At 33.2% G+C, this 15,345-nt stretch overlaps 1 protein-coding gene across 1 annotated transcript in view; it reads left to right on the top strand.

Annotated features, from left to right (window-relative positions):
- The window catches only part of LOC105362239 (uncharacterized), a 117,724-nt gene extending 103,647 nt beyond the window's left edge, over positions 1 to 14,077 (top strand). Inside the window, exons 5-6 of the mRNA XM_011499629.1 lie at positions 4,083 to 4,314; positions 13,800 to 14,077. Coding sequence (XP_011497931.1) covers positions 4,083 to 4,314; positions 13,800 to 13,888 — 321 coding nt within the window. The 3' untranslated portion in view covers positions 13,889 to 14,077. The remainder of the gene's footprint in view (positions 1 to 4,082; positions 4,315 to 13,799) is intronic.
- Positions 14,078 to 15,345: the final 1,268 nt, after the last annotated feature.

Raw genomic sequence — 15,345 nt, 5'->3', positions numbered from 1 at the left:
CGAGCTCACGGCTCATTGGCGTTCGTCCTCGTTCGAAGCCTCTCGCCGTATTGTACATTACGTACGTAGGAAGCTTTTGGTGAAATAATTTAATAATCGTTCTACGTTGCCGCTCCGCATCCTGTAGACAAACATTGTAAAATCGGGCTAATAATGCTGCTCCCTTACATGGAAAATAGAAATTTAATTTTACGCTTTCATGAAATCTGACATATTTTTCAATGCATTGGCACAATTAATGATGACCAGCTGATTTGAAATGTTAATTTTTAAGAATTCTCGTTGCTCTCACATTATTCTACGTAATGCGATTGAAATAGCGGGTATTCGTCCGGATAAGTCTTTATAGGCCAAATTTAATTCGATTTATAAAAATTGCATATCGATATACGACCTTAATATTCAATTGAGTATTTGTATTGTATTATAAAGCGAGATACAATGGTTTAATTGAAAATGATGAGTATTTATGTTTAAGAAGAAAATAATATTTTTCTAAATTCACATTTCACATTTTCCCCTCCCCCCTCCCCACCCCCCCAACCTGCTTCTTTAAAATTTAATAATATAATTATGGTTAAAGAAGAAAAAAAAGCGAGGCTACCTTCAACTCGCATCAATCTTTTTTCCAGATTAAATTAAGATAAATCTAAAAATGTACATAGCTGCTTTAATATTCATAAGCTAACTAAAACATAGCTTGCACTAATATTAGATAGGAAACTTTAAAAGGAGGATTTCAAATTTCATATTCATTGTCTATTGTCATTAAACGATATTTTAACTGAATTAAAAAATGCTTTAAGAATTCTTCAAGAATAATTCAGAGTCAAGGCACTTCAATGTTCCTCGGCTGAAATTCATCTTAAAACATTATAATTAAGCGAACAAATATTTGAGATCTGAATTATATCTTTAATATTGTAAATTTTATTAATTCACGTATAACGTTATAACTAATTATAATTTTACTATACGTACGTAATTGCTGTTGCTACGGCTTGAAAAATAAACTTTTATTAATTTTCCAATATTCATGACATTCTCCATATAAATATTCTCAAGTATGTCACGCAAGTACTCGTTTTATGCAGTTGTATATTACGTCTATCGCAAAATTCTCTATAAAGAGCATTGGTATTATCGTATAAATGTATTTGTAACAGACATACACGAGCATATTACATTTATTAATAACTAAGCCATTGAATTTATAACAAAACTAATAATGATATAGAGTTTTCTTATTATCTGGAATAATCAAGTTGCTCGAAAACAAATTTATATTATATTTTCATTCGATTCTCACGTCAATTGAATAAGAATTTTATAAACAAGAATAAAGTACACTTTTTGTTACATAAAATTAATGCGATACTCAGCGATGCATAGCGAGAAATTGAGTGACAATTATAATATTATCATAGGCCAAGCTCGTTAACGCATAAAAGAAAAAGAAGTATAAAAAGGGAAGCTGCGCGAACTTGGAGATTCTTTGTTTTACAGCACTCTTTGCCTCAGCGGGACTTGCATTCATACAAAAGATGTTAATAGTGAACGCATATTCTCCACTCTCTCAGTCTTTTTCACTTTATTTCTTCATCGACTCTCACATCGCCTTCGGTCCTTCTCTCTCTCTCTCTCTCTCTCTCTCTCTCTCTCTCTCTCTCTCTCTCTCCCTCTCTTCCTCCGCCATCCCCCTCCACCATTCGCTATATCCATCTATCTATCTCTAGCATCACTCTCTCGTATTTTCGCCACTATCTTACTCTCTCTCGCTCTTGCTCTCTCTCTCTCTCTCTCTCACGCTCTCTCACGCTGTGTTACGCCCTCTTTCTCTCGTGTTCTCTCTCTCTCTCTCACGCTCTCTCACGCTCTCTTACGCCCTCTTTCTCTCGTGCTCTCTCTCTCTCTCTCTCTCTCTCTCTCTCTCTCCCGCTCTCTCACGCTCTTTAGCTCTCTACCATTCTTTCTCCTGCTGTCCATCCCTTTTTTTTTTCCTCGACGTTCATCGAAGCGGAATTAAAGTTTTCGCTTTTGTGTTCCTCGGGCAAAGGGCGCGAATTGCTTGCCGCGATTCCGGCTGAATGAATTTCGTTAAAAGCAGATTTACATTTGCTCTCAGCCGGCGACGAAGTCGGTCTTGCCTGCAGCAGACTCCTGGTCCATATCCGTTTTCACAGGGGTCGGACGTTCACCAGCTCGATTCCCTCACTACTGCTTAGTCCATCTATATCTTCTCTCAAGCGATCTTTTCTTCACACACAAACACGCACCCACGCACACACGTACTCTCTTTTTCCGTCTATTTTTCTCACTTACTCTACAATTCATACGCTAACTCGTTTATTCGCCATCCATCTGTCTCTGTATGATTCTATCTTTCTATAAAATTTCGAAGAAGTTGATTTATGTAGAAGTCGAGATTATAAGTTATGCATTAGCTCGAGACAAGGTACTGTCGCAGACTTCTATTAAATGTTCATGGAATGAACGAAACTTTTCTACTCTCGCACTTTTAATACTTGCACGCGGTTAAATTTTCTCATTAGCACCTAATCGGACATTAACGAACGATAACAGCAGTTGCGAATTGCTCTCGCGTTTTCGTAATACTATGTCTCTACGTACTATAGAGCGTCATCTTTATTAAAAAAGAAATCCTATACCGTATGGTGATTATTTGTAATTATTCAACAGTCTATTGGAATATCGAGTTACCGTTCTCGATAAATTTTGAATGTATTCCGTATTAATTTTGGAAAATGTATATTTAGCTCTTTTCTTTATATTTTGAGATGGCACATTTGTCAAAGAACAAATATATTAGAATTTTGAGCAATGAATTCAAAGACCATATAATCGTACAAATTAATTTATATACATTTATTATTTAATTCAAAATAAATAATTGATAAATCTACATCGACTCTAATGTCTGAATTAGTTTTAAACTTTATTATATTAATGATTAATTTATTTTATCCTGTAGACTCATACGTTGTACCGAGCAACTAATAATGAATAATCAATCACTTTAACCAACAAATGTTCTGAAATAATAACAATATAGGGGGGGGGGGGAATGGAACGAAAAAGAGATGAAATTAAGAAAGAGTATTTCAAAAATAAATAATACTGAAAATATACTGAATACGTAGAAACATCATATTTCCCAATCTATTTTTATTCATTTATTATACTCGTTTTTAACTTTACTTTAACTAATACTTTCAATAAATCGTATGAAATTTAAAAAATGTTAGGTCTTTTATATTTACACGCTAAGAGCCAATGTGTCATTTACTCAAGTAAATTGTTACGATCGAATGCATTTGCGTCATTTTAATTTAATCCTATTTATTATAGAAATACTATATATAAATAAAAAGGAAATTTGTTTAGAAAACTACATTCATAAGACTACCATAATTTTAATAATATCGATATTCTTCAGTGCTGAAAACAAAAAATACTTGACAATGACGTCGTACAGTAAACATATATATATATAATAAAGTTTTACGCTAAATACAAATCAAATATTTTTAATACTTATAAATCTTAAACTTAGTGCACTTCAAAAAATTATATTGAAAAGTTTATTAGAAATATCGTACTTCGAGTGAAATCTACTTCATTTTTATAAGTGCGCCACGCATAATATAATAATAGAAACTTGTAAATGATGGGGAAAAAATTCGATCGGCGGACAGACGTTGCAATAGTATAACGTCCATGAAATTATTAAAAAATCTTACATTATTACCGTTGGGCAGCCTTAATGGCCAAAAATAAACTTTTTAGTTGGCATTAAAAGTATATCATTACTACCTGACCCACTTAAATTGAAAGGAATAAATAGTAAGCCAGATGTCGCTCGCCGTTGTTCAATTGAATTTTCAAATCCAGTGCTGCAAGCACAAATCTGAACGAAATCACGGAAGAATAATTAATCCAAACATCGCTCGAGAACATGCCCAGAGCGAAACTCAGCGCGCCCCGTCATATTGTCGATCTCCGTCTCGCGAACAAGGTTAACAGCTCATAATAATAATTCAGCCAATTCCCGTGTGTTCCAGGTCGGCGAGGCAGTAACGAAACAGAGTCAACAGAAGCACGACTACAACAGCGTCTCGGGTGTCCGGAGCCTCGATAACCGCCAGTGGACGGAACTCAGCCTTCGCCTCCAACCATTTCATTACTTGAACGGCCAATTGAACTTGCGCTGCACCGCCAAGATCCCTGGCATTTACGAACAGACGAGCGAAGTCCAGCTCGGCTACGGATTACGAGAGCCGGTGCCGGAGAGAGGTGAGCACGACATTGTCCAACATGGACCGCGAATTCCTCTTACCCTTGAGCCATACCTTCCTGAGTTCGCGCTCTCTCGTAAACTTGGACCGATATAGCCACATTCACCCCCGGAGTCTTGACTGTCGGGTGTGAATACGGGCAGCCAATAGCGCGCATCGGACACGCACTTTTCAACGGGTCTCCATTTTATTTTGCCAAGCCATATCCCGGCGTCGATGTGCTCCACTGCCGCCGTTAAGCCTCGCCGCATACCATCCCTCCTACCCGCCCAACCCGGCCTCCCAACACAAATGCCAGTCGATCTAACGACAGACTGATATTAGACGAGTGGTAGGAAAATGCGCGGCGTGTACTCGAAATATACTGTTTTGTTCGCGATTCTGCTAAACGAAAAATCCAAGCGGCAAAGAGCGTTGTAACTCTGTAATCTCTAAGGGATGCTCATAGCCACCACCATTATACGTGAGGCTCCAACAGCTATACGATAGCATAGATGGACGAGGCATGGGATTTACAAGGAGGGGCATGAGGTGAAGAGCTGGGATTAGAGAGGGAGAGAGAGAGAGAGAGAGAGAGAGAGAGAGATAGTAGCGTCGAGCAAATATGGAATTTGGAAAAATTTTACGACTTGGATTGGTTAAACGGAATCGAAGATGCGGAAAATGAATTCATTCCGACATGAGCTGTAATATATGCTTTCCATTATTGAAGTAACGCATCTGTTCGAGATGCAAGGATTTCGACCCCCTTTTTTTCTCGGCAGACCGGAATAAGCGAAAATATTTTTGCATTTCAGCGAGATTGCCGGGAATAGGGTCACCGGGAAATTTACTCGGTCGATTAGGCCGCGGCGCGCGGCTCTCGTCGCCCGGGATTACCGGCGCTGTGCGGTGGCAATTTTTGGGATTCCGAAAGCTTTATCGCGGATATGTACCTAGAGCGAGTGGCCGCTTCTTTCGACTGCGAGATTGCGGGCTTAGCGCTATAATTTGTCGCCCCATCAGCTTCGCCTCTGTCTCCAACTGAGAAAAGCACCATATTATTATGATGAAAATCACTTGGACAAATAGGAATGTGGGTGTCGTTTTTGCGTGAAGAGCATCGTCCGCCTTAATCGTCACGTAAGTTTCTGATACGTGTTGGATTAACTGGAGATATCAGGAGATAACTATAATGCGATGATGTAGACAATAAAAGAAATCGTAGCTTTAATCTTAAGCTCGGCAATTCAATAGATTATTACGAATAGTCGAATGGGCGACCATAATGCTCAGCGCCAAATGGCATTTTATTTCTAATATAGCATTTAGCCACTTTGATCGATCGTTCCGTTTTGTCGGTGCCCAATATAAATTTATAAAAATAATCAACGCATTAATTATGGATTTGTCATTAATCACGTTGCAGTCATTAATAATCAAGAAAGCGCATTTCAAGTGAATAGGGAAATAAAAAAATTCAAGTACTTCTAACTCTCTTCGTGTGATTTGCTGTCAGAAAATGTGTCATTTCAATAGTTAAGCCATTTACTTATATGTTCCATTATAACATTAAAAATGATATTATTTGATAAAAAGCTAATTTGATGAATGACATGCATTAAGATTTTCGTGCACAAAAAAAAACTATTTCAAATAATCATGTTGAGTATTGTGGGTAGAATCGATCATTTCAACGATATTTCACTAATTTCATAGCAAAATAAAACGTCTCTTATATAAATTCTAAACTCAATTGTTATTATTATGTTTCTTTTAACTACATAATTAACCATAATATCATTATTTATTCTAACATTCTGTTCACATATTTACTATTCTTTTATTATGTAATAATAGTAAAATCTATTGCTCCAGCAGTAACGTTGATCTCGTTTAAGAATTTAAACTTAACTAAACAGAAGAAATTTCGCTAATACTGTAGAACTGTTTGTTAGCAATCACGTTTTATTTTTGATTTCTTAAATAGTTTAAAGTCTATAATCAAGATATAGTACTTGTAGTGCAGTTAATTTAAACTAATGATTACAGTGCAAAATGGTACAAATAAGTAAATTTATTAAACGAACGATCACATTTGCTTAATACTACTAATGTAACGGAACTTCTTGTAGAGAAAAAATAATTAACTGAAAAATTTTGTTTGTAATTGCAATTTATTTGATAATTTCATAGGATTTTCCAACATAATGTATTCTCTCATCAAGATCGATATCGAGATCGTTATAAGATCGGAATTTAACTCCCAATAAATATAAACGTGCTAATAAAAACTTCACAATCTATTAATTTCTAATGATTTGGCAAGTTAATTTGAATCTTCTGGCACGTGACTTTAAATTGTATAGTAAATCCGGTTTAGAGAATAGAGGGATTCTAATGGATTAGGGCAGATTTAATTCTTACTTCAAGAGTCATAGGACGTTTATATACCGATGCACATGAATTGTAAGTATTAGCATTTAATGACATAGTATTCGCGTTTATCAAATGTTTGCAGCAGAGAATGAACGAGAGATAAATTTATGAACGCAAAGTCATTTCACTTCAATAGTTAAAACTTCCAAGTATACCGTTTGAATTTATAATCTTAATCTTCAGAAGTTAGAACCTTATAATTATGAAATTATCAGGAAACAAAGTTGTAATAAAAATATTTGCATTTACTAAGCAGTAGCCTGTAGAAATTTTTTTTTCTCAGAAATATTTTGAAAAAATAAATAGATTTGTATACTATAAAATCAGCGAGCTTTTAACGTTTTAAAGTAGCGAATTCATATCGGTTTCTATGAATTTCCTTTCACATACTGTTTACATACATTATTAATATAAATTTGTTTTTAAATAAATAACACTGTATGGATCAAAATATATAGGTATTTTTTTTAATTAAAAAAGCAAAGCGACGATGTGTATCATAATAAATATGTACTTTACATTAAAATTTTCATGTTAAAATAGAAAATTAAAATTAAATAACCTGAAATATAAAAAAAAAAACTCATTATTCCTTGGAAAATATTGAAAATCAATTCGAACTTCTTATATTAATTTATCGCCTTGAATTTCATTAAAATCTCGATTTAGTAAAGTTTTTCAATAAATTATCAAGTTTATAATTAATATTAATCATCTGTACTTAGAAGAATAAATATATGAATTTTCCTTGTATTAAATAATCTTTTTACCACTGTATGTAATTATTATAATAAAATAAAAAGTTCTGTCATAATAAATTTTTCATTTGATTAAATTTTAAAAAATATGAAAATTCGGAAGTTTAAATATACATCACAAATTTTTAATATTGCATTATCTATATATTATTTAATACTAATATAAATTAAAATATATAAATAATATAAATAAAAATTATACTTTAAATAGTAAAGATAATGTTTCTAATTAACAATTACAAATGTCAAATTTAAAATTTCTATAGAGCTTTAAGCTTTGATTATTTTTTTAAATAAATTGTGTGCTCATTTATAAAATTATAATTTACAAATACTATTAGAACTTTATAAATTTCCTGTGGTTAATAATTACTTGGCAACTTTTATTTATTCTATGAAAAAATGTTTATTTGAATACATGCACATATACGTAAACGCAATATACGAAAATCATTATTATCAAAATATTTTAATTATCTAATAAATAATTCTGATTCAAATTATATATGGAAATTCATTATAATCATTTACAAATAAAACAAAAATTATCTTCGTGTCATGTTAAAATTAACTTTAATGAAATACTTTTTGAAAGGACATAAATAACATAATAATAATGAGTTCAACATTCAGGTTATTATTATTATGCATTATTTATGTCAAATCAATTAACGTAAATTATTATTAGTATTTTTTTTTTGAGGATTTTCTTTGAGTATCTTAGTATAATTAAAAACATTAATTATATCAATAAATTTTATACAAATAAACGTACACGCGTGCAGCTTTGGATTTCATTAGAATTCGAAAAGAAGGGAAAACAAATTCTAATCAATTTATCGTCTCCACATATCGAAAATGCTATTTAGGTTTATTTGAATAATTTAATGTACATATTAAATACTCCCGTTAATTATACATTTTATACATTACGTGTTATGGACGCTTTTTCGTATATACGTAATACGTAATATAGGATTTTATAGTACGAAGCAAAATATTTATCGATTTGCTTCATTAGAAAGTAATCCTCACCTTAATGACAATAATATTATATACATAAATCAATAGTAATTACACGACTAATTTTATATATAAAGATTTTAAATAAAATTGAAGGCCAATCATGATTTTCTTATTTGAAATTTTTGGAATTAATAAAAGTTCGAGATACTTTTTAATAATCAGTAATACACAGAGAAATTATATTACATTATAGACTCATAAAGAAAATAAAAATAAATTAAATAATTTGAAAATAATGATATCTAATGTAATACTTACTAATTTCAGTAAATATAGTTTCAATATTTTAATTTTTCAAGTAACATTATAAATGCATTGACCAGTTAGTGTTCCCTTAAATATTATATTCACACAAGTAATGTCTATTAAAAAATAAAAATTGCCAGGGTTTACTCTAAAGTCTATGAAAGTAGTACGTAACCTGAGTTTAATAAGCTTCATTATAATGATCTCTTGCAAGATTTATAAAACTAACCAAAAACTTAATTAAAAACTTTGTATTACATTTACATAAGACAATTTATAAATGGTACCTTACATTGCACCTAATTAGTCCGCCAAATGTATGATAAAAATGAAGAGCAAACTGACTAAAATATCATATTTTTCATTTGTCACCAATACAAGCATCGAAGTATTAAAATTAATCATTAAAATTAAATGAGTTTATCCGACTGAATGAACAAATTAATAAGATTGTCATAAACAAATGCATAATTTAAATCGACATAAATTGTGGAACTGGGAAAACATCATTTAATGCAACTTTTATAATTCAATTGATAAGTTGTCTACATTAACTGTATTATTGCTAATCTTACAAATCGAGATATTATATTAAATATTATATTGCCCTTACAAAAGCCAAGTTGAAGAGTTGAAGTTGAAGAATGAACAACTTTAAACTCGCGTTCATTAGCGCACTTTGCCTAAGTCGCGTAATCGATGCATTCAATATATATTCAAAGTAGCTGTATTATCGACAATCTGCAGGTATATCAAAAGATCTGTGTATTAAAACCTAACTAGCCAAGCAATTATTATCAAAGTCCACCATAATATACGTAGTGAAACAACAAATTAGCTAGCGAAGCCAATTATTGTCAAATCATACACATTGACCCACGTATAGCCAGTCAATTTTCAAAACTGACGGGGCACGTGAGTTTCGGCTACTTTTAACATGCAAGTTTTTTTTTTTTGTATTTACGCGCCAAAAATCAGTTTAGCCAGTGATCATGCATAAAGTTAAATAATATTCTCTTTGACAGGGACGAGCGGCAACTCACAATGCACGTCGAATACCACCGATTGACAATGAGCTCGACCTCACGTACACACATACATATATATTTATATTACGCATCCGTGGTGTGCGCGATCGTAACGAGTCTCGTTATCAGACCTTTGCATAGCTGATTATTCGGTGGAAGCATTTCACGCGTAAACTACCTCGAAATGGAGCAAAGTTGCAGTTGAATCGAGACTACTGGCGTCTCAGAGTGCGCGTCATGCTTATCGACTCCTGCCACCACACCCCCCTCTCCGCCAGTTCTTGCTATCCTACCTGGCTCCAAGATACCAGAGAATGGTTATAGTTGGAAAATTGGGAGCGGAAATCGTCCCTTACGTTGCTTGCGGAATTTTGCACCATCCTCGTCTTTCCCCATCGAGGAGCTGCACAACCACAACGTTACGTACGCCTCTGTAGCTTCTTCGGGAAAAGTTGCGCGAGTGTCACGAGAAATGCACTTTTCATTTGCTATTCAATTTCGCGAAAATCGCTAACGACTTACATTCCCTTCACTAGAGCTCATGCCTCCTGCCTGGAAATGGAATGCACTTATGTCGAAATATTTGAAACTACTAAATACGTAAGATTTGAGCAGTGAAGAGTGTAAATGCGTATTAACTTAAAAGGCTTTAAAATCCAAAGGTGTGCGATTGTTTAAATATGAAGAATACTTTTCTCTTACATTGAATATTATATAATGTTAGTTTAAACTTAACCTTTAGATTCATTATATCTAAGTATGTAAGAAATTATGTATTGTCTTTGATGATTCTATAGAGTAACGATTATAGTAAAGTAATAACTATATTATATTCGCTTAGTCAGATAATAATAATAGTTGCACACGTAATCTATAATCAACAATTCATTCATATTTAATGATTAGATTCAGCAATAATTTGCTATCAGTAATAAATTCTGAATTTTAATAGAATTCTATGATTAATTATTTTTAGCGGAGATTGATATTAATAATTGACGCTTACTTTATGATAAAATCTCTGATCGCTCAATTTTCCGGAAAGTTCTCAAAAAAGATTACGATACTAATACGCTCTTTCTCACTCGAAATAATTAAATTTTGTAAACCATATTGAAAATCTATTCTTCAAATATTTTACGTAATAGAGTGCGTAAACATTCATTGGGCGGAACAATGTTATTACATTACGAGTATTATGATATTCTAACTGAAAAGTAATTTTCTTCGTAAGTGATATTAATTTAAGGCAGACTAAAAATGAATAGCCCTACTAGGTATTTGAATTTGTACGAAAATATCTTACAAATGTTATTATTATACTAATTGCCAGAGGAAACTGGATGCCTTTTTATCTTAGGTTTTTTCCCCAGAGGTAACAATCCTCGACTCTCGGGTCACGGAAGCATCCTGAAACGAGTTTCCCTACCTCACGTGCGAATGGAGAAAAGAGGAGCAATAATTTCTGCGTCTGCGTGGCGATTTTTCTGGCCCGTAGAATTTTAGGAGTATGCCGCCCTCGTAAACATAGTCCAGGCTCTACGGAGTCATACGTTTCCGTTGCTATATATTGTACATAACACCTCCACCTCCAGCCCAACCCCCAACCCAACCCCCAGCCCCTAAGTCACCCTATCATTCGTACCCCTCATTTTCTCTCTCGCTCCCTATCCCTCGCCTTCTTTGCCCCGCACGTACAGCTTCATTTATTTTTCTTTCTCTTTCATCCCATACGAGCATACATATTGACCTGCACGTTTTATGCGCTCGCATTCGACTGTCTGTACAATGAACAATGAACAAATATAATGTTTCAAATGCGCGAGCACCATCAATAAGTTTTTAACGCGTTTCTTTTTTTCGAGTCACACTGGAATATGATGCTTGATAGTTGCAAGAAAAGGAATTACGGAGTTAATAATAAATTAAATTACGAAACTGTAAAATTTCTTATCCTATAAAAAATATGCGAGAAGCGCTTTTCAACTAAAATGTATATACTAATAAAATGTATTTACAGTTTTTAGTTAGCGTTAGAATAAAAAAAAATTATACGACTGCTGCACTAAATAAGTATAATGCATTTATTTATCATTAAACTCCTGCAAAAATAATAATGGTTTGTTATTTATTTTATATAATTCTGTAATTTAGCATTATGCATTGTTTGCAATTCGAAGGTGAAATATTGAAATAAAATAATACAATTAATATTAATATTTAATAAACAAATTGAATTAATTATACATTAACAAAAGATCTTTTGTATGTTTTATGATATATTTTTTATGTGTACATTCGAAAATTCCTTAAAAATATTTAACATTATTATAAAACTTTCGACATTTTCTAATATTAATTATCCAGCCTTTTAATGCTTCGCGTAATATTTCGCTGAGTTGAGATATAAAAATTTGATTTTCAGATTGTACAGTAATTCAATGAAATATTATAATAAAATTCAGATTCAAAGCCTTATAATTTGTATAAAAGAAATTTTGATAAATAAATAGGTTAATCAATATTTTATAAATCAATTGAAAAATAGTCGATTTAGAATGTAGTTTAACAGCTTTAAGCTGCTTTTACTACCGGTGGCACTTGTCCTTTTATAAAGATCGATATAGATAACTAAAAGCATTGAAGTAAGAGAGAAAGAGAATACGAGTTCGGACAACTTTAATTTAGATTTTGCTCGGCTTTCGTCTCTCACACCCACTACCTTTTGTTGAACGTTTCAACCTTTATTTTCATTCTCTCTTTTTTTTTTATCTTCGTTCTCTCTTCTTTCTTTATGTTTGTCCGATGGAAGTTGAAATAGCTCGGAAGTAACACATAGACGTGTTTTGCCCACTACATTCTCGTAGTACATATGTATTTTTTAAGAAAATTTTAATCATATTTCGGCCATTTTTACCCATTACAGCATTTCAAAAGATCTCATTTGCTATTTCAGAATAAAAAAAACTCGCAATATGAGAATAAAATTAATTATATAATTAAATTTGCAGAGTATAGTAGATTAGTCATTAGGATAATCATTTAGAAGCTTATTTAATAATTTTACAAAACCTGTTTTGCGCTAAACCGAAACGTGTTATTAAATTGAAGTTGAAGAATAAAGTTTTTAAATTATACGAGAATTTATAAATTTTGTATATTTTGATTTTGTTCAGAGTCAAAAGGTCCTGGGTGCATTGATATTAATTGAAATTATTTTCTGTTTCAAATCATAAATACCTAATGATGACAGAAACTACTTTCTAATAAAGCCCCAACTACCGACTCATAAGACAGATTGACCTTTATTTGAGAACCGTTCCAACGTTGCCTTTTCGAAAAAAATATTTCTCTTTCTTGGAAGAGGTAGTACCTCAATTGAAAAAGCAGATTGGCTCTTTACTTTTAAGTATATGTGACTTGTAGGTGTTAATATTTTATCGACTTTATTATTGAATCAGCAAATTGTTATATATTTCTCTATATATCTCTATATATATTTCTCTTTCAAAGAATAAATGTTTTATTGCCGATATGATGGCAAGTTTGATTTAAAGTTCATTACAGACTTTGGTAGTTGATAAAAATGCAGCATACTGGTTTTCATCATTTTCATACACCATTATTCCTGCTAATGAAAAGTGTAGAAAACCTCTTTTTATCATTAATGAAATTAATTTGAATGCAAATTATTGTATTCAAAACATAATAACATCGAAGCTACCTTTGTGTATTAGTATACTTAAAAAGTGGTCATCGAGCAGCTCTTTGGAGCTTTGGACGACTTTTTCGTTAATTAAGCGAAGTGGTGAGGTGTTTCGCAGAAAGTCAACATTAAATGTGACTGAATGCGACGTCGAGAGCGTTGAGAGCCCTGCAAATCCCTCTGACTCCTCCCCCGTCCAACCCCGTACTCCACGTTTACCCCTTTATCGAATTAAGCATAATAGATACGTACGTTACAACGGCCGCTGCGAGCTCATGAATTTTCATTCGCCATGTTGCAGTGACATCCGAGAACGCCAGTGACAACTGCTGCAGGATCACCAGACTCACGATCCTCGCACTGGTTATGCTGCACCTGCACTTGAGATAGTCGGAATGCGCCGTTTGATCCAGGTATGCTAATATGGTGTGCAACCGCTCCGCGGCCGACGACGATCATCGCTGCACGTGGCCGTAGTCAAGGCATGAGGATAACGTCGATGGAGCGACAGAAGGATTTGCTGGACGGCGGTGGCGGCGACGGCAATGACAGCGGCAGCCGTGGGGAAAATTATAATTACAGCGTTGCAAAATCAAAGAATTACCGAATAAATACCGCAACATCCGCCTTGACCCACACGCTCTCCCAAATACGCACACGTGCGCACGAACGCATCACTCCGCAACCGTATTCCTACACCGTACACCCATGCATACATAGTATACTCGCCCCTGGAAAGAAAGAGAGAGAGAGAGAGAGAGAGAGAGATGGAATGAGAAAGTGATGCAGATTAAGCGACATTGTTAAATGAAGATATATGACTTTGACTTTGGGTAATTTTTCTAAATTAAGCATAAATGTATGCATATACATATATGCATTCGCGTAATCGCGGTATATATATATATATATATATATATATATATATATAGATGAATAGATATGTGGGGTGGAGGAACGGTGTACGGGAATGCGCGCGCGTGTGTGTACGTGGATTGATTAATATTTAAGGAGAACAAAGTATAAGGAATATCATCGTGATTATATCGACCCGTAGATAAGACGCTGTATGATGAAAGACCGCGAGTTATGTTTAATATATGTACCGAATATGTTGTTAAAATGATTGTTATATTGACATGTGTGACGAAGTTATTATTATTATATTAACAAAGACCTTATGGGCATGTCGGTTGCAATGAAAAAATGTTATTTAAAAAAAATAAACCAATCAATATGAGCAAGTAAAAGTGTATTAAAATTTGCAAAGAATTTTCTAGTACATAAATATACGATAATTTGTAATCAGCGATAAAGATAAAATAAAGAGATGTAAATGTAATTTCTATAGTTGATAGTGCAGTTAAAATGATACGTGCAAGATCGTAAAATATCGTGGAAAGCCATCTGAAAGGCATTAAAATCATGATGAAGAACTGAACGGAAGTGGATAGATATAGCAATTACGAAAAACTCATTGCATTGGAATTCCCAACCGAATACGATAGTGCCGCGTCCCGAAAACGATGGGTATTAAAATAAAATCAATATTGTAAGGGCAAAAAGAAAAAAAAGAAAAAAATGAAATTACAAGGACAAAAATTCAAACGAGCAAAAAGTAACAAAAATAAATGGGCGACTTGAAGTGACTAGCCAATAGCCCAATTAATCGCCTTAAACGTAACGCGAAGCTGGAAAATCCCGCATTGCATAATATGCAGCACCGGAACAAGCAAATGGAGGATGAAAAGAACGCGAGGACTAAGAGAAGAAATTCTCATCCAATCCTCATTCACTTTTCTCCTTACTTCGTCTTGGCACCGGACACTCACATAAAAAACAAAAAA

The sequence above is a fragment of the Ceratosolen solmsi genome, unplaced genomic scaffold (genome assembly GCF_000503995.2).
Source record: "Ceratosolen solmsi marchali unplaced genomic scaffold, CerSol_1.0 scaffold35, whole genome shotgun sequence".
NCBI lineage: Eukaryota > Metazoa > Arthropoda > Insecta > Hymenoptera > Agaonidae > Ceratosolen > Ceratosolen solmsi.
Note: the sequence above shows the minus strand (reverse complement) of the source record. Positions and strands in the feature narration are given on the sequence as shown.